The sequence below is a fragment of the Protopterus annectens genome, chromosome 1.part0, assembly GCF_019279795.1.
Source record: "Protopterus annectens isolate FY-2018-M chromosome 1.part0, PAN1.0, whole genome shotgun sequence".
Classification (NCBI taxonomy): domain Eukaryota; kingdom Metazoa; phylum Chordata; order Ceratodontiformes; family Protopteridae; genus Protopterus; species Protopterus annectens.
The window spans coordinates 1,061,559,731-1,061,584,934 of NC_056725.1; the positions used below are offsets into that span (position 1 = coordinate 1,061,559,731).

General features: G+C 40.6%; 1 protein-coding gene across 2 annotated transcripts in view; it reads left to right on the forward strand.

The window, feature by feature from the left end:
- QRSL1 (glutaminyl-tRNA amidotransferase subunit QRSL1) overlaps window positions 1–25,204 on the forward strand; it is a 679,774-nt gene that overhangs the window by 115,805 nt on the left and 538,765 nt on the right. The window contains exon 2 of one of the 2 annotated variants that reach the window (XM_044064940.1): window positions 15,037–15,196. The exons of the other annotated variant lie outside the window; for it this stretch is intronic. Coding sequence (XP_043920875.1) covers window positions 15,037–15,196 — 160 coding nt within the window. The remainder of the gene's footprint in view (window positions 1–15,036; window positions 15,197–25,204) is intronic. 2 annotated transcript variants of the gene reach the window in all.

Here is a 25,204-nt window from a genome sequence, read left to right on the forward strand (position 1 = left end):
CTTTTGAAAAGGATAAAGGTGCTCATCAACTGAAATGTATCCATTGACTGTGCATCATGTTCTGGACTTTCCTTCTGGAAAACAGAATGACAGTGTTTCTCCTTTTTAGGTTGACGAATAAACTTTCTAGTAAGTTCCTTTTTTACAAATTAGAAGAATTTCAAACATTTTCAGACACCTTGAGTTGATGTAAGTTTTGATAAGAATGATCTTGTCAACCAGTAGTCTGCAGTGTGTGGTTTCTTTACTAACCCAATTTACAGGCACATGCCTAAGAATTTGTAGACTTCAGGGAAATTTATAACAACTTGCAAGAGAATCGGGCTACTTTAGCACTCAGCATAGTTCTTTTCAGTACACGTTAATAATGCCGTGTCTTTATTTTCATCCATTTCGGTCTCAACAAAAATGTTTTGAAACATTCATCTAGTGTGATGAGTGTGTCAGTTTAATATTAATTTTGGGGTTCACGGTAAATTCACATGGCTTTAACTAGCTAGCAGCCTGGTATACCTTTATACTTGCTAGGTCATTGTTCTCCTTTCCATGTATCCATGCTAGGGTATCATCACCCAAGGACACCCACAGTTATATAGAACTGTTTTCATTTAACTTTAGCTGCTTCCCCATACCTGTCTTAACAAGACAGAGATGTTTGTTGCTGTTGTCATTGATCTGCGGCTCGTACAATAATGGGGATTTTTCAGTTTTTTCACTGATCTCCTTCTGTTAGCACAACAGGGCTAGGTTATTCTTATTACTGAATTGCCTGTGCTAATCCAAGAGGGCAGATTTGTTGGTTTAAATGGGCTGCTTTTGCTCTAAGAGTCTCTAGGATGTATTTGGAATGAACTATAGAATGACAGTTTTCTGCATCAGATGATTAAGGTATTTAATCTCTTATGTTTTGTGAATTAAGTATTTGTCATTGAGTAGCTGCATAGGGTTCTGTCATTTTTTCCAGACACATTGAATCTTTCTTTCAAGTGTGAAAAGACTTTGTAGGAAAATGAAACAAAATGTGCTTCCCTGGTGCTTATGTGATGTTCTTCGTGTTTCACTGTTGCAGTCATTACATTTGGGTAATCTGCTGGCAGGTTGCTGTCAGTCAGCCTAAATAACAAAGTCTTGGGTCCTGCGTCGGTTGCTGTCTCCTCTTCCATGACGTCAGGTCGTCAGGGGTATAAAACATGCAGCCGACGCCATTTTAATCCGTCTTTCTTGCCACGCGGTGCCTGAAGCCGAAGCAGTTTGCAAGTGCCATTCGTCCGACTCCTGAAATTTTCATTTTCGATTTTCAGAACCGAAGTCTTCAAACTAAAGCTAAGTACCCCGTTGGGGAAACTTTTTCTTGCTCCTTACCGATGTCAGTAAAAGTTAATAATTGTATTACTTGTGGGAAGCAAATACCTCCATAAGGATTTTCATTTGTACTGTATTCCTTGCCTAGGCCCTGATCACAACGTGCCTTGCTGTCGGTTTTGTGCTAAATTTAACCAATGCACTATTAAGCGTCGGTATATTTTTGCTTCTAAATACTTTGGTTCAAGATTTAACTATCCTGAAATGTCATCCGTTAGCAATCCAACTACTGGAATTCACAAAAAACGCAAGGAAAAAGACAGAGACAGACCGTCGAGGTCCAAAACCGACGACTAAGCTTCTCTTAAGCCAGTCGGCGGTTCGCCGGTACTCAGTGAGGTGCTTTCGCAGCCCCTGATGCCTGCTACTTTTGAGTCACAGGGCTCTACCGAGACCCATCCAGAGTCCGGTATGTCACGAGATTCTGCAAGTATTGAACCTGTGGATGTCTCTCCCTTGGATGGGCCCGGAGCCGCTGAGCAGGCACCGGCATTTGAGGGTGTTTTCAGGCCTCAACATTTGTATATTAAACAGAGGCCATCATCAAAAACAAGGCCAAAACCTACTTCTATGTCTAAAAAACTGACGCATGAGCCATGTGCTCAGGCCCCTATGCCTAATAAAACAAATTATCAAAATAGCTGAGGATTTAATTACCTTGATCAGGGGTTCCCAACACCCCCCTGCTAAGAGGCCTAGGCAAGGCACTGATTATGAATGTTCAGATCAGGTTTCCATTTCTTCTGATTCCTTTTCTGATCAGGAATGTTCTATCCCACCATATGAGGAATCTGATGCAGAGGAATCCATCCCTTCTGCTTCTCCTCCTGAGGATTCCTTTGGAGAGACTTTGCATACTTTAAGGGAACATTTTCATTGGGAGGGTCAGGACTTCTCAGAATCCAAAAAGAGGCTTAGGGATTTTCTTCTTCGTCCTCACCATAGGCCTCTGGCTGTACCTCCTGTGTTAGACATTGTGGATGATATCTTCTCAGAATCAAGCATGGCTCCTGATTCCCTGCCTCCGGCTCCTAGTAAGCCATACAGATATTACAGGGTTCTTGACTCTCACAAATTTATTTTCAAAAATCCTGCGGCTGACCCTGAAACTATTTCTCAGAGCCCCAAGGGTGTTAAGGCTTCTACAGCCAAAAATCCTACCCTAGAGACTCCAGGCTGCTGGATAGATGGGGTAAGAAGGTCTATACATCCTGCAACCTTGGCAGTCAGGGCTTTAAACTGCCAGTTTCATATGCTTAAATATCAACAGCATGTTATGGGCCTACTTAAACAGAAAATTATGTTGATTTCTGATTGTGTGGAAAATAGAGTTACAGGATTTATTGCATTCAGCAGAACAGGTTGAAAAGAATACTTTGCAATGTGGTTTTGATTCCTTGAAGGCCTCTTGTAGGGTCGCCGTAACTGGATCTGTGATAAGAAGGCATGCTTGGCTCAGGGAGCAAAATCTGCCTGATCATGTTAAAACTAAATTGTTGGATGCTCCTTTACAGCAGGACAGTCTGTTTGGTAATAAGGCTAAATCTATGCAAACTGTAAAAGATTTCTTGCAAGTGCAGCCACCCAGGTTCAGTAGGCACTGGCCTACTAAGAATTGGTCCTTTCCAGTGTCCAACAGAGCCTCTCAGGGCAAACCCAGATGCTCCAAAGGCTCCAGGTTTCAGTCACAAGGATCTTACAGGTCAAAGCAATGGGGTGCCTCCACCTCCAAATCAGGAGGTGGCAAAGCACCACCTTACAGTAAATAGTCTCAATGACTTTCCTCTGCCATCTCCAAGCTCTTATCTTTTGGCAGCCCTTTGGGGGGAAACTAGCACTTCATGCTCAAAATTGGCAACTAATTACCTAGGACAAGTGGGTCTTAAATATAGTATCCCAGGGGTACAGATTTCATTTCCATACGTTACCAATTCCAAACAGATGGCCAGTTCTGCCACCAAATCAGTGGGCAGAGGCCCAGAAACAAGTCATGTCCCTCATGGATATGGGGGCTATTCAACCAGTTCCAGAAGAAAAAGGACAAGGGTTTTATTCAAGACTTTTCCTGGTTCCCAGAAAAGACAAATCATGGCGTGCAATTCTGGACTTATCCATTCTAAATACCTTTTTGTACATTCCAAAATTCAAAATGCTGACTTTACAACAGCTACTGCCTATGCTAGGCCAGAATGCGTGGTTGGTAACTCTAGACTTAAGAGGCATACCTGCATATACAATCAGGGAATCTTGCAGAAGATACCTCAAAGCAGGCTATTTGCATTACCAGTTATCTGCACTGCCCTTTGGCTTATCTACTCCGCCCAGGGTCTTCACAAAGTGCCTGGCACCAGTAATTGCATTATGCAGACAAAGAAACATTCAAATTTATCCATATCTGGACAATTGTCTCATTCAGGCAGAGGACAAGGGCACTCTCTTCTTCAGCATTTGGCGTTTGTAAAAAGGCTTCTAGCATGCCTAGGGTACACCATAAACGAAAATAAATCTCACCTGGTACCCTTTCAAATAATTACATTCCTGGGTGCAAGCTTGAATGCAACTGCCCAGATGGCTTATCTTACGCCAGACAAACAAATTCAATTGACAACATACTTCAAACAAGTGGCAACAAAAATCCAGCTATCTGCAAGACAAATTCTGCAGGCTTTGGGGTTCATGGCATCCTGCATTCTCCTAATTTCATATGCAAGACTGCATATGAGGAAACTTCAGTGGTACCTAAAAAGCTTATGGAGTCAACATTGTCACAGCCCTGAAACAATGATTCCTCTCATTCCCTGCCTGCAACAGGAGTTCCTTTGGTGGGCAGAGCGATGTCACCAAAACAAGGGACTGTCATTCATTCTAACCACTGCCACCCAAACCCTAACTACAGACGCATCAGACTATGCTTGGGGGGCCCATCTGGCAGGGAGATGCATTCAGGGCAAATGGAGCCCAAATCAAATGCATCTGTTTATCAACAGAAAGAAATGCTAGCTGTACAGAATGCTCTAACAGCCTTCAAGGACTTCCTTCATCCAGGACAACCTACTGATAAAGAAGGACAACACCACAGTTATGTGGTACATAAACAAACAAGGGGATACTCACTCCTACCCCATTTTCAGACTAGCCATGGCCTTGTGGAACACAGCCTTGACTTATCAAATACATCTTCAAGCTCAATTCCTGCCAGGAAAGCAAAATACTCTGGCAGACAACCTAAGCAGAAATCTTATGGACCCACACAAATGGAAACTGGATCCTCATATCTTCAGCATGTTGGCACGAAAATGGGGGAGCCCAGGCATAGTTTTGGGAGAGGCAAAAAGATCTATCAGTTGGACAAATTCTGCACAAGAACTCTTCACAAAAAAGCATGGAAAGTGGATGCTCTATCCTTCAGCTGGAAAAACCAATCAGTCTATGCCTTTCCACCTCTGCCTCTACTCTCCAAGGTCTTACTAAAAGTCAGACAGGAAAAAACAAAAATGATTCTGATTGCTCCAGACTTGCCTCGCCAACACTGGTACCCGCTTCTAAGGAATATATCACACCTTACACCGTGGTACTTGCCTCAAACAACCTCATCTATTGTCTTAGCAGAACTAGCAAATTCTGCATACTCGGCTCTAAACTTTGAATCTTGCAGCATGGCTAATCAACTAAATTCACCAATCACATTTCTCAGTAAACCTGTGATGGATGTCATTGTGGAGGCTAGAAGGCCTAGTACTAGAAAATCTTATGCTGATAAATGGAAGAGATTCTGTGCTTGGAACAAAGCACAAGGATTAGACACAGCAAAGCCTGATTTTCTTCAGATTTTGCAATACTTAACTGAGATGCTTCACAAGGGCCTATCTTTTTCTTCAATAAAAATCCATGCCTCTGCCATCTTGCTTCATTACAACACAGAACCTCCTCTCTTCTCTCATTCCCTGCTAAAGCAGTACCTCAGAGGGGCCAAAAATGTAAGGCCTCCCAGCAGAGTACCGACTCCTGCATGGGACCTCAACTTTGTGCTGGAAAAACTCACCCTACCTCCTTTTGAACCAGCTGCTACTACGGTTATAAAATTTCTTTCTTGGAAGACAGCCTTTCGTTTGGCAGTCACTTCAGCTAGAAGGGTTTCAGAACTACAGGCTCTCATGGCAGTGGAGCCTTTCATTATCTTTTACCCGGACAGGGTGGCCCTCAGGACCAATCCTTCTTTTATGCCTAAGGTGGTATCCAGTGTGGCTCTTAACCAGACCATTCACCTGCCAACATTTTTTCCCAAATCCGCAGAACAAGGGGGAGTGGATTCTGCATTCATTGAATGTACACAGACAACTAAGATTCTACTTAAACAGGACAAAATCTCTAAAAGTCTGAGCAACTACTGGTGGCATTTTCTGCAGGAACAGAGGGGAAGGTGATATCAAAGCAGACTATTTCAAAATGGATAGGCCATTGTATTTGTTTCTGCTACTTGCACCATGGTAAACCTGTGCCTAAGGGGATCAGATCCCATTCCACCAGGGCTGCTTCTACTTCTGCAGTCTTTCTCAGAGGGGTTCCTACCAGAGACATTCTAGAAGCTGCTACTTGGAGCCAAGTTCATACATTCACAAAGCATTACCATTTACCTCTCTTTTCTAAATCCAGGCCAGGCTTTGCCACTGCAGTCCTGCAGGGCCTTATAGCTGCTCCCAATGCTGTTTAGTTCCATCCTCCCATCCATAGCTTTGGGATTCTACCCAAATGTAATGACTGCAACAGTGAAACACTAAGAACATAGTACAGTTGTGTGCACTTACCATAAATGTAGATGTTTGAGTGTATTCACTGTTGCAGTCCGGGTTACCCACCCGCCAGCCCCCTTTTTTCTCTATTATTATACCTATTTTTTCCTTCACTATGTTCAAAAGCCTTTGTGGTGTATTTGCTTTTAGGTGAAGGTAAAATGTTTGTGTTCTAAAGTACATGTATACATACACATATATATATATATATATATATTTTTTTTTTTATTTTGTTCCCCATTTGGGGGCACCTGACACCTGGGGCAAGAAAAACTGATTAAAATGGCATCGGCTGCAACTTTTATACCCCTGACGACCTGACGTCATGGACGAGGAGACAGCAACCGACGCAGGACCCAAGACTTTGTTATTCAAGTCGACTGAGGGCAACATGCCAGCAGATTACCCAAATGTAATGACTGCAACAGTGAATACACTCTAACATCTACATTTATGGTAAGTGTACACAACTGTACTTTTGTGTGAGTTACTGTTATCTGGTCTTTCATATGCTTCTTTTAAAGTGCATCTAGAGGCCATTTCAGCTTGTGTGCTCATGGATTCCCCCTCTTTCTTCTCTGTTTGTGGTCAAACAGCTTATGAAAGGAGTATTGTATATGAAATTCCCCTCAAAAACAAATACCTCCCTAGAATCTCAATTTTGTACTGGAAAAATAACCTTTGTCACCTTTTGAATCTGCCTTTACTTCTTGCTGTGACACCTGCAAGGCGAGTATCTGATTTTCCATAGAGATAGGGTCACTCTGCTTTCTAGCCCCACACTCATGCCTAAGGTTGCCTCAGAGTTGGCTTTAGAATTAAGCCCTCAATCTCTCAGTTTTTGGTCAAGAGCCAGAAAACTATGGAGAACAAATTCCTTGTACCTTGGATTGACATAGGCAACCCTGGTATTACCTTGACGGAACAAAGTCCTCTAGGAAAGCAGACAAGCTATTTATTTTGTATACACGGAGAAAGAAAAGTCAACACATGTCTAAGCAAAGTACCTCCTAGATGGTTGTCCTCTGGTATTGTGTTTTGTTACTTCCATCGTGGCAAAAACATTCCATGCAGGCTTAGGGCAAATTCTACCAGGGCCTTAGTTTCCTCAAAGGAAAGTTAGAAGCATCCCAGAGGCAGCTAGTTGGCTGTCCAGCCATACATTTACAAATCACTACAAACTGGATTCCTTCTGTAGATCCAGAGTAAACTTTTCAAGGACCATTCTCCAGGAGGTTCCTAGACCCTTATCCTTCCTCCTCATAGGTTGGGTAAGCTTTGGTAATCTACCCATAGGCTACTGCAGCAGTGAGAATGATTAATATAGTCCAGGTTTGTAAGTTGCATTTACCCATAACAGTATATGGTCAAATTCTTCACTGCTGCAGTAGCCACACCCACCCACCACCCTCCTTGTTGTTCATAGTTGCTGTGGGTAACAACTTTTATTGTTGAAATCATTATTGCTGTGGTTAGCCTTCTGTTGGTTACAGTAATTATGGCTATTTCAGGATTGGCTCCCTTTTTTCTCTTTTGGAGCAGGAAAGTCTTTAAAAGTTTGTCAGTTTGACTGCTTTTATACTTCCCTCTAAAAGAGGCTAGCCTTAAGGCAGATAGAGTAATTGTGTGGGAGGGGGTTAGAGCTTTTGGGAAGCTGGCCAGGTGCTATATCCTTGACAAGAAACAACCCATGGCTACTGCAACTTTGAGGAATTTGAACATCTACTTATGGACAAGGGTGACTTGCACAAGTGTACTACATTCACCATTCTCACTGCTGCAGTAGGTTATGCCAAAGGCACACAACATAACTCTGAGCTGAATAATGAATTGGTGTATGACAGGCATGGTTGTGAGTTGATGTGGATTATTATTGCTTATTGATAATCTGAAGCAGATGGAAAAGTTAAAAACTGAATTACAGACTTGGATGGTAAGATAAATGTTTTATTTGACTCTGTTCATAATAATTATGTAGATATTTTGTTGAAAGTTGATAAATGAAGATAATCTCAAATAAAAAAAGAGAAACTTTGTTGGGGATGTCTATGAATATGATAACAGCTTGGCTTATCCCATCAACAAAGGTAACCAAAAGAATACAATTATTGCCAATGATAGCAATGCCCTTCAGACCCAAAGCTTGGAGGCCCTGCTAGACATGGAGGCCCTGCTAGACAATTTATGTATATGAACAAGCGCAGCTGGTTGAGCCAAGGGATGATGAGATCGGGTTCTCATTGGATGACCCTTTATAATTTCCTCCAGTGAGAAGATCCAAGAAGATGTTCACAACAGGAGCAGACTGGTATCCCCCGAATGACAGTTATCCCCCTAGATTAGGGGAACTGTTAGGTTGCGGAAGAGGTGGGAGGTAGATCAAGGGTAATGGGGGGGGGATGAAATATTAAGTACTTCCCCAGGACTCATTACATTACATGATGGCATAATTTGTAAAATAAATTGCTATAATATATTTAATTATAGTCATCTTGAGATTACAGCCAATCACTTTGATTTACTCAAAAAAAATTTTACATATGTCCTGTGGGAGATGAGTAGCATGGTGGACACCTTAGTGGAATTCAGGTTGTTAGGAAGTTGAATTTAGCCTACATGAATCACAACAAAGTAAAGTTAAAATCAGTTTTGTTTCACAACATATCTGTGTATATATATATATATATATATATATATATATATATATATATATAAAAGTACTTCTAATTTACCCCTAATACAGATGTTACAAACCTTTTAAAAAGATTTGTCAAAGGGAATCGTATTTGTTGTATGACACGAGACATAAACAGCTTTCATCAAACTTAACCTTTGAACAAAATAATTTGTTAGTCTCCCTTACCAAATATCCCTCCATCTGGGTTATGAAACCTGATAAAGTGTGTGTTTGTGTGTGGGAGGGGCATGGTATGGTTCTTATGAACTCCTTTGATGAGTCATTAAAGATGTATGAAATGGTGATTTGATGATAACTGCTAGCAGGTATCCCATATCATCATATAGTTGACGTATAACAAAATGGCTTATTTTTTTACATGATTCTTTGATGCAAAGGACAGTAGACCCCAATACCTATAATTTTTTACAGGTCAAGGATCCCTTGAACCCAACTATGTACAGGATTCCCAAAGTACTTACAAATGTACTGAACCCCCACTTAAACCCATTGTAGCAGCTCACAAGTCCAAAACATATTCCTTGGCTATCTGTATTGATAGGACGCTTAAACACTTAATAGTGCTTACCCTTGTATACTTAATAATTCATTGCATTGTTTATCTGTTATTAATAATAGCCTTTGAACAGAACAGGTAAGCTTTTTAACTGTTGCTCTTACTGATTTGTTCACATGTGTGCCACATGATGGGCTGTATGTTTTTAAAGAGGCCTTTGTTTTTAGGGAATTTTTGGATGCAAGAGAGATTGAATTATTGGTAGCTGTCATGGAGATTGTAATAAAAAAAGTTTCCATCACCAGAATAGAGGGGTAGCAATGGGGGGCAGCTTGCACCCCCATCTATGTCAACATTGTTATGTGGAAATGGGAGCAGGATTTTACCTTTTCCTTGAGATACATTTCTTGCTAGACTAGTTATACTAGGTACCTGGGTGATATATGTATATTCTGGAATCAGAATGATCCTGTAAGATGAATTTGTGACTTATAGCAGTAGTTTTTTGGATTTTTTTAAAACGTTTTCACATATACACATAAGTAATGAGGTGAATATTTTGGATGTCACAATTTATAAAACACAGTAGCTTTGACTCCAGCTTTTATAGAAAGCTCACTTATTCTAATTCCTTCTTGCATTCCACTAGTTGCTATCCTTGTGTATAAAAAAAACTATATTTAGTAAACAGGCAGTTGGTAAGGCTTTCTAGAATGGTATCACAGCATCCTGTGTTTGTCCAGGAGCAGGATTGTCTGAATATGTTATTAAAGCTATGGGGCATCCTCTAGCTGAAAAAGGTTAGCCATTGAGGTCGTGAGAATAAGTTCAAACCTTTACTATGAGTTGGAACGAATGGTACACAATATGTCACTTTAGGAAGCTCAAGAAATAGCCATTTTGAAAGAAGAATAGTTTTACAATTTGGTAGTAATTAAGCACAGGTAAAACAGATTGTTAAAAAAACTGGGTGATGCTTAAAGTAGATGATAATATACTTTTCTGTCTTGGACAAGTGCCCCCATTTGTTTATAAACTTGTTAAAAGCCTGAAAAGTAGGTTTGATGAGGGTGGGGGCTGATATGTCGATCATAGTATTTGACATGGTCCCTTAGCTCTGAGAGTGTTGATGGAGAAGTACCGAGAAAGGAGTTGCATTGTGTCTTTGTGGATTTAGAGAAAGCATATGACAGAGTGCCTAGAGAGGAGTTATGGTATTGTATGAGGAAGTCGGGAGTGTCAGAGAAGTATGTAAGAGTGGTACAGGATATGTTCGAGGGTAGTGTGACAGCGGTGAGGTCTGCGGTGGACGTGACGGATGCGTTTAAGATGGAGGTGGGATTGCATCAAGGATCAGCTCTGAGCCCTTTCTTATTTGCAGTGGTGATGGACAGGTTGACAGACGAGATCAGACAGGAGTCCCCGTGGACTATGATATTTGTAGATGACATTGTGATCTGTGGTGAGAGTAGGGAACATGTGGAGGAGACCCTGGAGAGGTGGAGATATGCTCTAGAGAGAAGAGGAATGAAGGTCAGCAGGACTAAGGCAGAATATATGTGTGTGAATGAGAGGGAGGATAGAGGAATGGTGAGGATGCAGGGAGTAGAGGTGGCGAAAGTGGATGAGTTTAAGTACTTGGGATCAACAGTTCAGAGTAATGGTGAGTGTAGAAGAGAGGTGAAGAAGAGAGTATAGGCAGGATGGAGTGGGTGGAGAAGAGTGTCAGGAGTGATTTGTGACAGACGAGTACCAGTAAGAGTGAAAGGGAAGGTCTACAAGAGGGTAGTGAGACCAGCTATGTTATATGGGTTAGGGACAGTGGCATTGACAAAACGGCAGGAGTCAGAACTTGACGTGGCAGAGTTGAAGATGTTAAGATTTGCATTGGGTGTGACGAGGATGGACAGGATTAGGAATAAGTATATTAGAGGGTCAGCCCAGGTTGGAAGGTTTGGAGACAAAGCCAGAGAGGCAAGATTACGTTGGTTTGGACATGTGCTGAGGAGGGATGCAAAGTATATTGGGAAAAAGATGCTAAGGATGAAGCTGCCAGGTAATGGGAAAAGAGGAAAGCCTAAGATAAGGTTTATGGATGTGGTAAGAGAGGACATGCAGGTGCTTGGTGTGACGGACCAAGATGCAGAGGACAGGAAGAAATGGAAACAGTTGATCTGCTGTGGCGACCCCTAACGGGAGCAGCTGAAAGAAGAAGAGTATTTGACATGGTCCCGCTGGTACATATAAATGTCGAGATTATAATCCATGCCTGCACATTTTTTTTCAATGCTAACTATCCCTATTCTGTATTAAGGCACCTCTTTGAAGCTTAATGGTAAACCGAACTGTAGCACATGTGGTGTAATTTACTTTAGCACTATGTCAGAAATGTCAAGCGCCCTGTATAGGGAAAATTGAACGGCCTTTAAGGAAGAGAATCCATGAGCATTATTATGACATGACAAAGAGCAACATCACCAGTGCCCTTCAAAAACACACACTTATATGCTCTCACACTAATGAATACAAGTTTGGAGTAATTGAGTTGTTTAAGAAAAATCGCAGAGAATGACCACGGAAAACTAAAATTGAATTTAAAGAACCGTTGTGGCCATGCCAATTAAATTCATCTTTACCACAAGGGCTGAATGAGCATATCTCATAAACTGTGTTATAAAACTTAGGTCATCCAAATTATGCGATTGTTTAAATAATGATAAAATCTAGTGGGTGTTGAAGTATATGTTCAAATTTTTTTTAAATGTCACAATTAACATCAATGTGATTATTGGTCACCAAGTGATTTTTATCTATGAATTATTTTATACATTTGTTGTTTATTCTTGTATTTTTATAGAATACGTGGTCAATGAAATTGCCCAGATTTTATTAGAATAGTCATTTTGTTATTATTCTGTTATTGAGTATTTCTTAATTGTTTGTGTGTGTTTAATTTTTTTTTTTGTGATTGGTTAAGAATTTTTGAGTGGGTGACATTTTATATAAATGGTTGTTTTGGTGTACTAGCTTTTGTTCTGATGAAGACCCTTTGAGGACAAAAGCACATAACTAAAACAGTAAAGTGGCAGTCTGTATTCCCAGTTTCTGTGCTTGAGGTTGATGTACTGTTTACTGAAATTTTGACTTGTAAGTGCAACTTGCACAACTGTACTTTGCATGGCATTGAAGGTGGGTGCAGTACATATTTAATATGAAAATGAATATGGCATTCAAGTCTGTAGTCATGTGACTTCAGAATGCAAATATTTAAGTCTTTGAGGCACAGCCTTAACCCCCAAGAGTTAGGGTAAATTGTGTACCGTTTATGATAAAGTTGAAATTTTATTGGGGGTCTGAAATGTGAGTATTTTGCACCACAGCATTTTGATAGTACTGGATGAGCAGATGATTGTGAAAAAAACATTTTATGAACTGTGGTCTCTTCCCCATATGAATCAGCAATTCAGCCAGGGGAGTGAATTGAACTGAATGAACACTAACTTTAAGCTTTAGCAATATATTTGAGAGGAAAGAGAGGAGCTAGGAAATGCGGTGGATGGTGAGCGGAGCTACTAGAAATGCAGCTGCAACCATAACAAAAATTGGGGAACACTATATTTTGCTATATTTTGCCTTGTCATTTTTGTTGCCATTGAGCCTTGTATCTTTAAGCAAATACTTGCACTATTGATGTTCCATTGTGACAACTGGATAATTGTCTAATTGCAGTTAATGCAGTTTTTGCAGTTAAGCTACTTGGCGTTAAGACAGACGTGAGTTGTTTTGCTGTAATAGTTCCCCATTCTCTAAATGTGTGCAGTCTTAGAAATAACATGTTTAGGTTTTGGGAATGAGGGGTACAGGGGGACAGAACTGTAATGAAAAAAATATACGATAAGTATTTAGTGGTTTACTTTGCTTTTATATGTGACTTTTGCGTGTGAGGCATTCGGTATTCTTGATGTTAGTGTTTTGACTCTTGACAAAGCAGGTCTATGTGCTCTGTTATGAGTTCCAAAGCCTGTAATGTTGTTAATTTATTAGGCTAAATGTACTATGAAAGAACTTGAAAGCTTATTTTTAATGCAATTCAAACTGAGGTAGTGGTGAAAAACACTGACAGCATAAGAAGCTGTTGAATTACAACACTTTCTTTATAAATAAAGAGGCAAAACACTTGAAAATATTTAGTTTGTACCATGTCATATTATAAGAATACAAAATGTTGTAACAAAGTCATATAGAAGTCAGTTAGATCCACAAACGATTTATTGATTGAGCGCTTTCGTCTCAAATTAGAAACTTCATCAGAATGCCATTGTTACTAATAACCCCACTTTTTATACATTATCTAATCACAATAAATGACATCACCATTTACCAGTTTTATAACATTAGAAACATTTTAGCACATAATTGGCACATATTTAGTGTGAATCAAGAACATCTAGATTTAGTGGCACATTTCCAAAAATTGTCTATAAGAAGGGCACTAATATAAAAAATATGATGGAAATTTATAAAAAGTTGAATGCAAAAGCAGAGGGCATGGTAAAATGTGGATTTTGTATGCAATGTAAACATATCCTGGAGGGTAAGGAGGTATGTATACCTAACTACGGAAGATATATAATACGGAATAAGTTTACTTGCAGTAGTAAGGGAGTCCTATATTTAGCTAAATGCTCAGAGTGTTCGTGTTTCTATATAGGAAAAAACATCAATGCACTAAAAACTAGAATTTACCAACATAATTATATCAGTAGGAATGAATTAAAAAATGCCCTTTCTGCCCATATTGGTTTGCACCCAGGACACAGTTTCAGCTTCACCATTATAGAACAAGTTACCTTGGGCGAGAGAGAGGGACCCTTGAATGAGTATTTAGAATTAAAGGAACTTGGATGGCAAATGAGAACTAATGCCTTTGAGGCCCCAGAGCTTAACAGTGCAATTTCTATTAGTTCTATTTTAAAACTTAAAGCAGATTTTTATATGCAAGTATTTTATATGGGTTGATATTAATGGGGTTATGTCATGCAATGTAATAATAATTTTTTAAGATGTCGTGCATTTATTTATGTGTTCACTCTTTTAGTAAGATATATATAAAGGAAGTGATGTCATTTATTGTGATGTTATTTGTAACAGTGGCATTCTGATGACGTTTCTAATTTGAGACGAAAGCGCTCAAACTGACTTCTGTCTGACTTTGTTATAACAGTTTGTGCTTGGAGTGTGTTATTTTTACAAAAATACAAAATGTACTTTGGAAGAATGAAGGAATACTGTAGCCTCTATCAGTCCATTTTAGGAGATAAATTGTAATGTAAAACTAACTACCTAGAACAATGCAGACAAATTAGCACTGCACGCAAAATCTAGACCTAATGAAATATTTTCATTTTATGGCTAGAACCTGTTGATTAAGTAAATGTAAATAAATGAAATAGGATGACTGAGCAAAAATACAATAAAGAATCAATAGACTAGAGATTACTACAGATGTATTGTTTTTCACTAGACTGATTTCTTTGCAGAAATTCCTTCATTAGAAAATTAATGAGGTACAATGCTGCACATTAATATTGCAACTATTGCTTTTGTGTGATCATTTTTAAAATTTGCCTTTTCACCCACCCTTAAGTAGGTTAGCCAAATAATCACGTTTTTAACTTGTGTAATTTTAGGTATCTCTGGCACTAAGGGAAGGTCGGATCACTCCATCTGAGCTTTGTCGTGAGTCTCTCTCCCTTATTAAAAAAAGAAAATTCCTGAATGCTTTCATCACTGTAGCAGAAGATACTGCTTTACAGCAGGCCAAAGCAGCAGATGAAAGGTTTGCAAAAGGTGGGATTTTATTCATTATGCAGGAGTATTTCCAACTAGCTAGTGTTTCAATATTTTAGAAAGGCAGACTAAAAGTCACACAAATGAAAGCCTGTAGTAGAGTGAGGAATAATGGCAATATTCCAAGAATTTTTTCCTGTAGTCAACATAAAGATAAATCTAAGATGAGGAGGTGCATTCTCATCAACGATCAAAACTGAAGTTCCAGGCCTTTAGTCTGCTCGGTGTCCGAGGCATTCTCAGGCTACAAGCCCTGTCTATTATACCACAGTGCTCTGCAGACAAGCTTTCTGTTAGATCTCCTTTCTCACACATTCAGTGTACATTAGTGAAGCAGCCCCATGCTCTATTTATCCGAGTTCATTTATTCTCTAAAATGCTGCGCCATCTCATTCTCTTTGTGGATTTATTTGTTTTTATTATTGCTGTATTCTGAGTTTACGGTTGAGTGCTTTGACTAGTATCTGGTCAGGCCACCAGTACTGCTATTTTCTCCAGCTTTTTGGGCTTGTTAAAGAGAAAAAAATTGCTAAGTGATGCTTTCTTCTGTTCGTTATTTTTTCTTTTTTCCACCGCTTTTGTTTCTGGTACCGGGTGGACAGTACAGCTTTTGAAAATACAACAGCCTGCTATATGAGGCTGTGCTTAGCTGCTTCCCCATTCCCACCCATCCCTGATGTAATTTCTTTTATACTGTCCTCTTCCCATTTTGTTACTTGAAGGCACAAGGCAGTTTCTCCACCGCAGTAACTTCTACTCCTTACTTTACAAACTAACACCACCAGGTTTTTCACATAGATATGTGAAGACGTGGTAAATGAAATGAATATTTCCATCACCATATATCTTTTATTAGTAGCTTTTTCCCTTTTAAGCACCTTCTCCTCTGCCTTTTCCAGGTGTTATTTCCTCCTTGTCTAATCTGTATTTCAGAATTTTAATTGTAGAACTTGGGTAAAATGCTTTTTCTCATCTGTCCCTAACTTATCCTAGCATTGTTGTAGGAACGTTTTCACATTTCCACCATACCAGTCTTAAAAGTACTTATTATATTACAAAACATGCTGCCACAACCACCTGTGATACAAAAAATAATTAAACCCAGCTGCTATTGCAAATTTAGCACTCATGAACAACTCCTTAAAATCAACAATACTTTATGGGTCATTAGCTTAATTGTGTAAACTCCCTCTAAAATAATTACTTAAAATTCACTACAGTGTACTTGCTCTGCCTTCAGTAATCCTTATCCTATCCCGGGAAATTTGAGTCAACTCCAGGACTGTAAGGATTGTCACAGAAGCACTTTACTGTAGACTAAGCAAGAAGAGGCTAGGTTTTGAAATATGGGTCTACTTCAGAAAAATGAAAACAATTTTGATCACTGAAACCTGACTGAAAGACTCTTCCTGGCTTCCACCATATATTGAAAACGGCCATACTGTATTTGCTGACAACAGACCAGGGCATGTATAATAAAAGCTATATAGACATTATCTACATCCCTCATGCCCCCACTATTCACATATAGTATATATTGGACACCATATAAGCTCAAGCACAACAACATAAACTTACCATATTAGGAGACGATAACCAAGACTGGAAAGGGTAGCTGCAAGATCCCCTTCAGTAGAATAATTTTGGCCACACCTTCACAAAAATGGGAACCACAGGAACAAGGACCAATCAGTAAACCAAATATTCATGTTATCTTGTCATAACCAACATCTCCAAATGAAATGAAAGGTTTTATAAATACTACCAGATGCTGTAGCAGGCACACCCTAGTAATAACCTTCAGGACATTCAAAAGCCCTGAAATACCACCTAAAATTACCAACCAGAAATATCACCCTATGTACTGAGAATTGTATTTTTCACTAAAATTTAGAGCTTTATTGCTCTCTTTCTTAACTAGGTGAAGAGGAACAGTGTTGATTTTTAACTGCCTTGTTTAACAGTATACAAGTTCATACTAAGTCATTGTACGTATTATAAGACACTGTGCCCCACACGTTTTTTTAAAATTCCTTCATTAAATTGTCACTTTGGACATAGGCAAACCTACGTTAACAGAAAAGAAAATAAACTATTTTAACATTTTTCTATTTAAATACAGTATACATCATATATATTTTCTTTGGTACCATCAGTCCAACATTACAAAAAATTGCTGAATTTCTGCCTTCTATTAAACCTCACTCCTCTTGAACATTATTATGCATGTATTTATTCCCGCAGTTTCCATCTACTTCTATGTAATTTTCTCCTTCCCTTTTCTAAAGATTCCTCTTCTAGTTCTTTTGTGTTTATGATATTCAGTACCCCAAATTCAGTTGTTATAGACTTTAATTTCCATCTTCTAATAATTACTTTTTTGGCAATCAAAGGAATTAAACATATTGAGGCTTTACTTACATATAGGCAATTCAGATCCTGTATCCCAACTGAAAAGAATCATTTCCTTGTTTCATTTGCTCACCCAATATTTCTGGTAGAGTACTCTGTAGGGAATTTCTTTAAATCTGCCAACTCATTACACTCCCAAAATGTATGTTCCTCGTTAACTCTTTCTTCTCCATCACACCGCCAACATGTGCTGTCTAACTGAGGAAAAATTCTTTGAAGTCTAATTGGGGTATAAAAATACCCATGCAAACACATCTAAGCAAAGATCTGCTAAGAAATGTTTTAGTAGTGAACCCCACCACATTGAATGTCTGCCACTCCTTAGCTATAATGATTCCATCTTGGCACTAATTACATTGTATAATTTGATTTCACCCATCTAAGACAAGACAAGTCTGTGTACTCTAATGAAGCTCAGACTACAGTGTCCAGTAACACCCTGGCTAATACAAGAGCTCATAGCCCTAATAAAGATGAGAGACAAAGCTTGAAAATCATGGAAGTCTGCCCTTCTAAGTCCTAACAAATACCAGAAATATCTTGAACTGAGACAGACGAGTTGAGGTCAAAACTAATGAAACCAAATACAACTTATCAGAAGTCAGACAAATGAAAATTAAAAAAGAAAGAAAGAAATTAGGACACCCCAAATGTTTCTGGTAATCCATCAAAGCAGTTGAAAATAATGAGTTTCCTAAGAAGGATGCTGCTAAGACACTGCCTCAGGATCTCCTCCATTAGGTAACCAGTAACACAGAATATCTTCCTCCTCTTCCCATTTACTGTCCGTCTCTTCTCGGACTCGTATCTGCTTACAAAGTCTACTGTTCTCCCTGGAGTCCTGCAATGTCCAGAATTCTGCTTCAAGGTCATAACTGCAAAAAGTAGACAAAATAATTAAACTTCAGTAAATTCCAGGAGTTTCACATAACATCCATATATGCTAGGGTTAAGCAGTCACAGTCCGGGCAAACCCCTAGCCTTCATATTTATCCTGTCTCTTGCATATTAGATCATACTGTACATCTTCAAACATGCCATGCTAATACTCTGCCCAAGAGTCCCACACCTACTGCCACATCAGCCTACAGACCAGTAGTCAACTGATGTCCCTTAACCAAAATATATTGACTACATTAAAAAGTATCATATTCTTATATAGATAGGCAGCTTGCAGTCCAGGCAAATTATACTACTCTCACTGCCGTACACATACTCACTAACAACACACAAATTAACATGGATGCAGGGCTACTAACTGGTGCCTTTTTTCTATAGTCTTAAAAGGGCATTTCAAATGATTGATCACTCCTTACTACTACACAAGTTAACTGTATCGCTTTCCAAATGAAATTAAACTCTGGTTCCAAAAATATCTAGCCAGTAGGTCATTTATGATTGATGTTCCATTATACTTGGAGATTCAACATCAGTGCCAGCACTGGCACCCTATACCCTCTAAACAAAATTCTCAGCCTCCACAACTTTGAACTCTTAGTGAAACCGTCAACTAGACCTAATGCAACATCAGCAACTAGTTCCACTGTTGATATCATCAGTAACTTAAAAGCACAGGTGCATTAACCTAACTATCCTTCCTGTATTCTATGTGACCGTTGCCTACTTAGTTCAACATGGTCCTCAAGGCAAAGAAAACCTCCCCTGGGAAACTCGCATTCAGACCCATTCAAGAATCAAAAAAAGCATACAAAAGTGGTCCCGTATATTTACCCTCACCAGTACTACAAGATGTAGTCGTCCCTCTAGTCAAAAGGAGATAGAGAGGGCAAAAATGTCCATGGCTTATTTAGAAGTTTGTAGCAGCTACAAAAAAGACATGGGGAAACCTAGCAAGGACAGTACTTTTGGAAAGAAATAAAATAATTGAAAGTAGTACTGTAGAATCCCCAGGAATTTCCTCCACACAGGCAGATAAAGAGAACCAAAATCTCTTTAATAACTACATGTACTACCTAAAAGAAATTTTAAAAGACATAACAAGTAAGTTTTTTATAAAACCCAGACAGACGTTCTTCGTGTTTCACTGTTGCAGTCCTAACATATGGGTTATCCGGCTCCCGGTAGCCCTCAGTCATCCCGAATACCTTGGTATATGACGTCGGATGCTGTCGGCTGTAAAACTGATATCAGAACGTCAAGTATAAAGGGAGGCAGTCCACGCCATTTCCTCAGGCTTTCTTGCCACGGAGCCCGAAGCAGATGCAGTTCGCACTAGTGCCGGTCGGCCGTTTACCTTCTTTTTGTTTTCCGACTACCATGTTGAAGACGCCTTCAGATAAGTACCCCACTGGGGATCCTCTCTTCTTGCTTTAACGAATGTCAGATAAAGTTAATAACTGTCTTGCCTGTGGAAAACCGATTCCACACTGATTTTCATTCCTGTTGTTTAACTTGTTTGGGCCTCGAGCACAACGTCCCTAATTACGATCTCTGTGCCTCCTTTAATGCGCGTACCATACGCCATAGAGATAAGATTTTGTATAAACATTTCAGAGTCTGGCCTAAGTTCTTCAGTATGGCGTCTTCTGGTCTCCCGGCTTCGGATATACCTAGGAAATGCAAAGACAAGGACAAGGATCGCGACAGGCCTAGGGTTAAATCTGCTGACGACGCACTGGTGAAATTGGTCGTCTGCCCAACGGTAGTCAGTGAGGCGTTTTCGCAACCCCTGCAGTCTGCAGATTTTCAGCCACAGGCCTCTGCCGAGACCTTTACTGAGTCCTCCATGCCACAATCTATTTCGTTTTCAGACCCTCCACCTGTCGCCACCTCAGATGGGTCCGGAGCTGCTATGCAGGCACCGGCTTCTGACACCTCTTGTCTTCGACATGAGACCAGAACCAGACCCGACTACCTTAGGCCATACTTCTGCAGTTGCTAGGCCTCCCAAGTCCCTCCGGATTGCTAACAAACCTTCCAGCTGCAAACCTTCTCACAGGCAGGTGTCGGCCTCCCTTCCTGTACCTCAGTCCCAGGTGGTAAAGATGGCTGGTGATCTTCTTTCCCTGATTAGGGGCTCTCATCCTCCCCCCTTCCTAGAGGGCTAGGGAATTGTATCCTGACATTTTGTCTATCTCAGATTCTGAGGTTTCCAGTATTTCTGCTGGTGAAGAAGGAAATTCTCAAATTTTTCTGGCTTTGAGGATTGTGATGCTGAGGACTCTTATCCCTTCTGCCTCCCCAGCAGAAGATTTTTCCTTTGGGGATACTTTGCATATTCTAAGGGAGCACTTTAAATGGGAACGTCAGGATTTTCCTCAGTCTAAGAAGAGAATCAGGGAATTTTTGGCTATACCTCCAGTTTTGGAAGTTGTGGATGATGTCTTCATGGAAAATTCTTTAACTCCTAATTCTGTCCCTCCTGCCCCCAGAAAACCTGATAGGTATTATAGGGTTCCTGATTCTCATCAGTTCCTTTCTAAAAGCCCTACTGCTGATTCTGAGATTATTTCCCAAGGCCCCAAGGGTGTTACGGCTACTGTTGCTAAAAACCCTGTTTCTTCTGATGAGGAGTCTAGGGCCTTGGACAGGTGGGGTAAAAAAAGTCTATACCTCTGCAACACTTGCCATTAGATCTGTGAATTGCCTTTTTCACATGCTTAAGTATCAGCAGCATACTTTGGAGGCTTTTAAGGATAAACTTGGGGATATTCCTTCCATGTCAGAGAACAAAGATTTACAATACTTGCTGAATTCTGCCACTCTAGTTAATAAGCATCCATTACATTGTGGTTTTGACATTTTGGAGGCTTCCTGCAGGGCAGCAGCCACTGGTTCTGTTATTAGAAGGCATACTTGGCTCAGGGTGCAGTCTCTTTCTGAACCTGTTAAATCTAAATTGCTGGATGTTCCTTTGCACAAGGACAATCTTTTTGGTAATGAGGCTGAGGAGGTACTGAAGAAGTTTGAGGAAAAGGCAATATCTATGCAAGCTATAAAAGATTTCCTTCAGGTTCAGCCCTTCTTGGTTCAGTAGGCATTACCCTTCCAAGAATTGGTCTTTCCCTGATCCTGGCAAGCAGGGTCGCTCTAGGCCTAGGGGTTTCTGATCTTCCAGAGGACAGGCTTTTGCCCCCTCAAAGGGCTAAACAATGGCATTCTTCTTCTGCTAAATCGGGGAGTTCTAAGCCAGCTTCCCAAAGCAAGCAAACATTCTCAATGACTCTGGCCTTCTTGTGTCTACCTCTGCAGGCCCTGGATTTCCTTTGGGGGGGAGGTTAGCCAGGTTCGCAGAGGTATGGTCTACCATCACAGATGACAAATGGGTGCTCAATATTGTAAACCAAGGTTACAAGTTTTATTTTTACACCTTCCCTGTTCTGAAAGGGTACCCAGACATATGCAGAACTCTCAGGGCAGAGGTAGAAAATCACATTTCTTCTCTACTGACCACGGGGGCTATAGAACCAGTTCCTGCAAATCAGGCAGGCCTAGGTTTTTATTCAGGACTTTTTCTGGTACCCAAAAAAGAGGGCACCTGGCGCCCAATTCTGGATCCTGTCTATTCTAAACACTTTTCTGGTGATTCCCAAGTTCAAGATGCTCACTCTTCAATTACTACCCATGCTGGGCAAGGATTCATGGCTGGTAACTTTGAATCTCAAGGAGGCTTATCTGCACATCCCAATAAGGGACAGTTGCAGGCAGTTCCTTCGCTTCAGGGCTGGAACACTTTCAATTCTCTGCACTGCACTTGGGCTTATCTACTGCTCCCAGAGGTTTTACGAAGTGCCTGGCTCCAGCCATTGCTTTTTGCAGGCAGAGAAATATCCAATTTTATCCTTATCTGGATGACTGTCTCATTCAAGCAAACTCCCCAGAACAACTAGAAAAGGATTTGGACTTTGTGAAGAACATTCTCACCTCTTTAGGTTACACGCTCAACGAAAATAAGTCAAAATTGGTTCCTACAAGGGAGATTGTTTTCCTGGGAGCAAGTCTGAATACAGCCACCCAGATGGTATTCCTCCCTCAAGAGAAGCAAGATGATCTTTCGGCTTACTTCTAGAACTTGGCAAGCATGACCCAGCTCTCTGCAAGGCAATTCCTGCAAGCACTGGGATTCATGGCTTCATGTATCCTGATGATCCCATGTGTAAGGCTGCATATGAGAAAACTTCAGTGGTACCTCAAGAACCTTTGGTGTCAACACACACAGGACTTAGACTTTATTCTTCCCCTGATTCCCTGTCTACAAATGGAGTTCCTCTGGTGGGCGACCGCCTGTTCTCAGAACAAGAGTCTGCCTTTCCACCCACCACCTGCCAGCCAGGCTCTCACCACAGATGCCTCAGATTACACATGGGGGACTCATCTGGAAGGCAGGGGCATACAGGGGACTTGAGCACCCAGCAGATTCATCTACTCATAAACTTAAAAGAATTGATGGCAGTGCAGCAGGCCTTGCTGGCTTTCAAGGGCCCACCCTACCCTGGGACTCTGCTGATCAGGACAGACAATACCACAGTCATGTGGTACATCAACAAGCGGGGGGGGGGCTCGCTCTTATCCCTTGTGCAGACAAAGCATGAGACTATGGAACATCAATCATAAATGACCTGGGCTATTAAATGTATGGGCATACATTTAATAGCCCAGTATCTTCCAGGGAGGCTAAATTCCTTGGCGGATCATTTGAGCAGACATGTTCTGGATCCTCACGAGTGGCAACTGAACAAAGTTATTTTCCATCGCATCACTCAGCATTGGGGAACTCCACAAGTGGATCTTTTTTCTTCTCACACCAATCATCTCCTTCCAACCTTCTGTACCAGGGAGTTTCACAACAAAGCTTGGGGAGTGGACATGCTGTCCTTCCCATGGACACAACTCTCAATTTATGCATTCCCTCCTCTGCCTCTTCTTCCCAATGCTGTTCTTATAGCACCAGGTTGGCCCAGGCAGCATTGGTATCCCCTTCTTTGCAGCCTTTCTCAGGCTCAGCCTTGGCATCTTCCCCTGGTACCAGATCTATTGGTTCAGGAAGGGGGAAAGTTTCTTAATCCCCATCTTCAAACTCTGCATTTAACTGCCTGGCTAATTCTTTAAATCTTTCCCAACAGGTGGTTGAAGTTCTTCATGAGGCCAGAAGGCCTAGCACCAGAAAATCCTATGCAGATAAATGGAAGAGATTTTGCTCTTGGATGCAGGCTAAAGGAGAAGAGTCTTCCCAGCCTTCTCTTTCACTCATTCCTGATTACCTAGCAGGCTTGCTTAATGGTGGACTTTTCTTTTCTTCAATCAAAATTCATGTTTCAGCAATTTCTGCTCATTGCTCTTTTGAACAACCCATTTTTTCTCACCCTTTAATGAAGCAGTTCCTGAGGGCAGCTAGCAATCTTAGACCTCCCAGAAGAGCTCCTACTCCTGCTTGGGATCTAAATTTTGTCATGGAAAAGCTTACTCTACCTCCCTTTGAACCAGCTGTCTCTGCAGATCTGAAGTTTCTGTCATTGAAGACTGCTTTTCTTTTGGCTGTTACTTCAGCCAGAAGGGTTTTGGAGCTGCAAGCCTTAATGCAGTAGAACCTTTCATTATTTTTCATTCAGATCGGTTATCTCTGAGAACTAACCCCTCCTTTATGCCCAAGGTGGATTCCAGTCTGACCCTTAACCAGTCTATTCACCTGCCTACCTTTTTCAATAATCCCCAGAATAAAGGGGAAAGGATTCTGGACTCTCTTGATGTGCACAGACAGCTGAGATTTTACTTAAATAGGACTAAATCCTTTTGAAAATCTGAACAGTTGTTGGTTAGTTTTGCTCCTGGGGCTCAAGATAAAGCTATTTTGAAACAAACCATCTCCAAATGGATTGCTCATTGTATTCACTTTTGTTACCTGCAGCATGGGAAGGTTCCCCCTCAGGGTATTGGGACCCACTCTACTAGAGCAGCTTTTCTGAGAGGTGTGCCTACTAAGGACATTCTAGAAGCAGCTACTTGGTCTTCTATCCATACTTTCACAAAGCATTACAATCTACCTTTGTTTTCTAAATCCAGGGCTGGTTTTGCCTCTGCAGTTTTGCAGGGCCTTCTTACCAACCCTTAATCTGTGATCCTTCCTCCCCCCTTTGTCTTTTTCCTGTGCTTTGGGTATCAACCCATATGTAATGACTGCAACAGTGAAACAAGAAGAACATTGTACAGTTGTGTACACTTAGCATAAATGTAGATATTCAGGTATATTCACTGTTGCAGTCCTGGTTTCCCACCCTCCATTCCCCCTCTTTTCCTAAGGCACAGACTACTTATTTTTATTTTTTGGATGGCATATTTCCAGGGTGTTTCCTTCCTGGGTTAGCCTTCTTTTAGGGGCTCCTGACAATTAAGGCAAGAAAAACTGAGGAAATGGCATCGGCTGCCTCCCTTTATACTTGACTTTCTGACATCAGTTTTACAGCTGACGTCATATACCAAGGACTCTGGTATTCAGGCTGACTGAGGGCTACCAGGAGCCGGATAACCCATATGTTAGAGTGTATTCACTGTTGCAGTCCTAACATCTACATTTATGGTAAGTGTACACAATTGTACTTTCTAATAATTTCTGACAGCCCTCAACTTCACACACTAGCA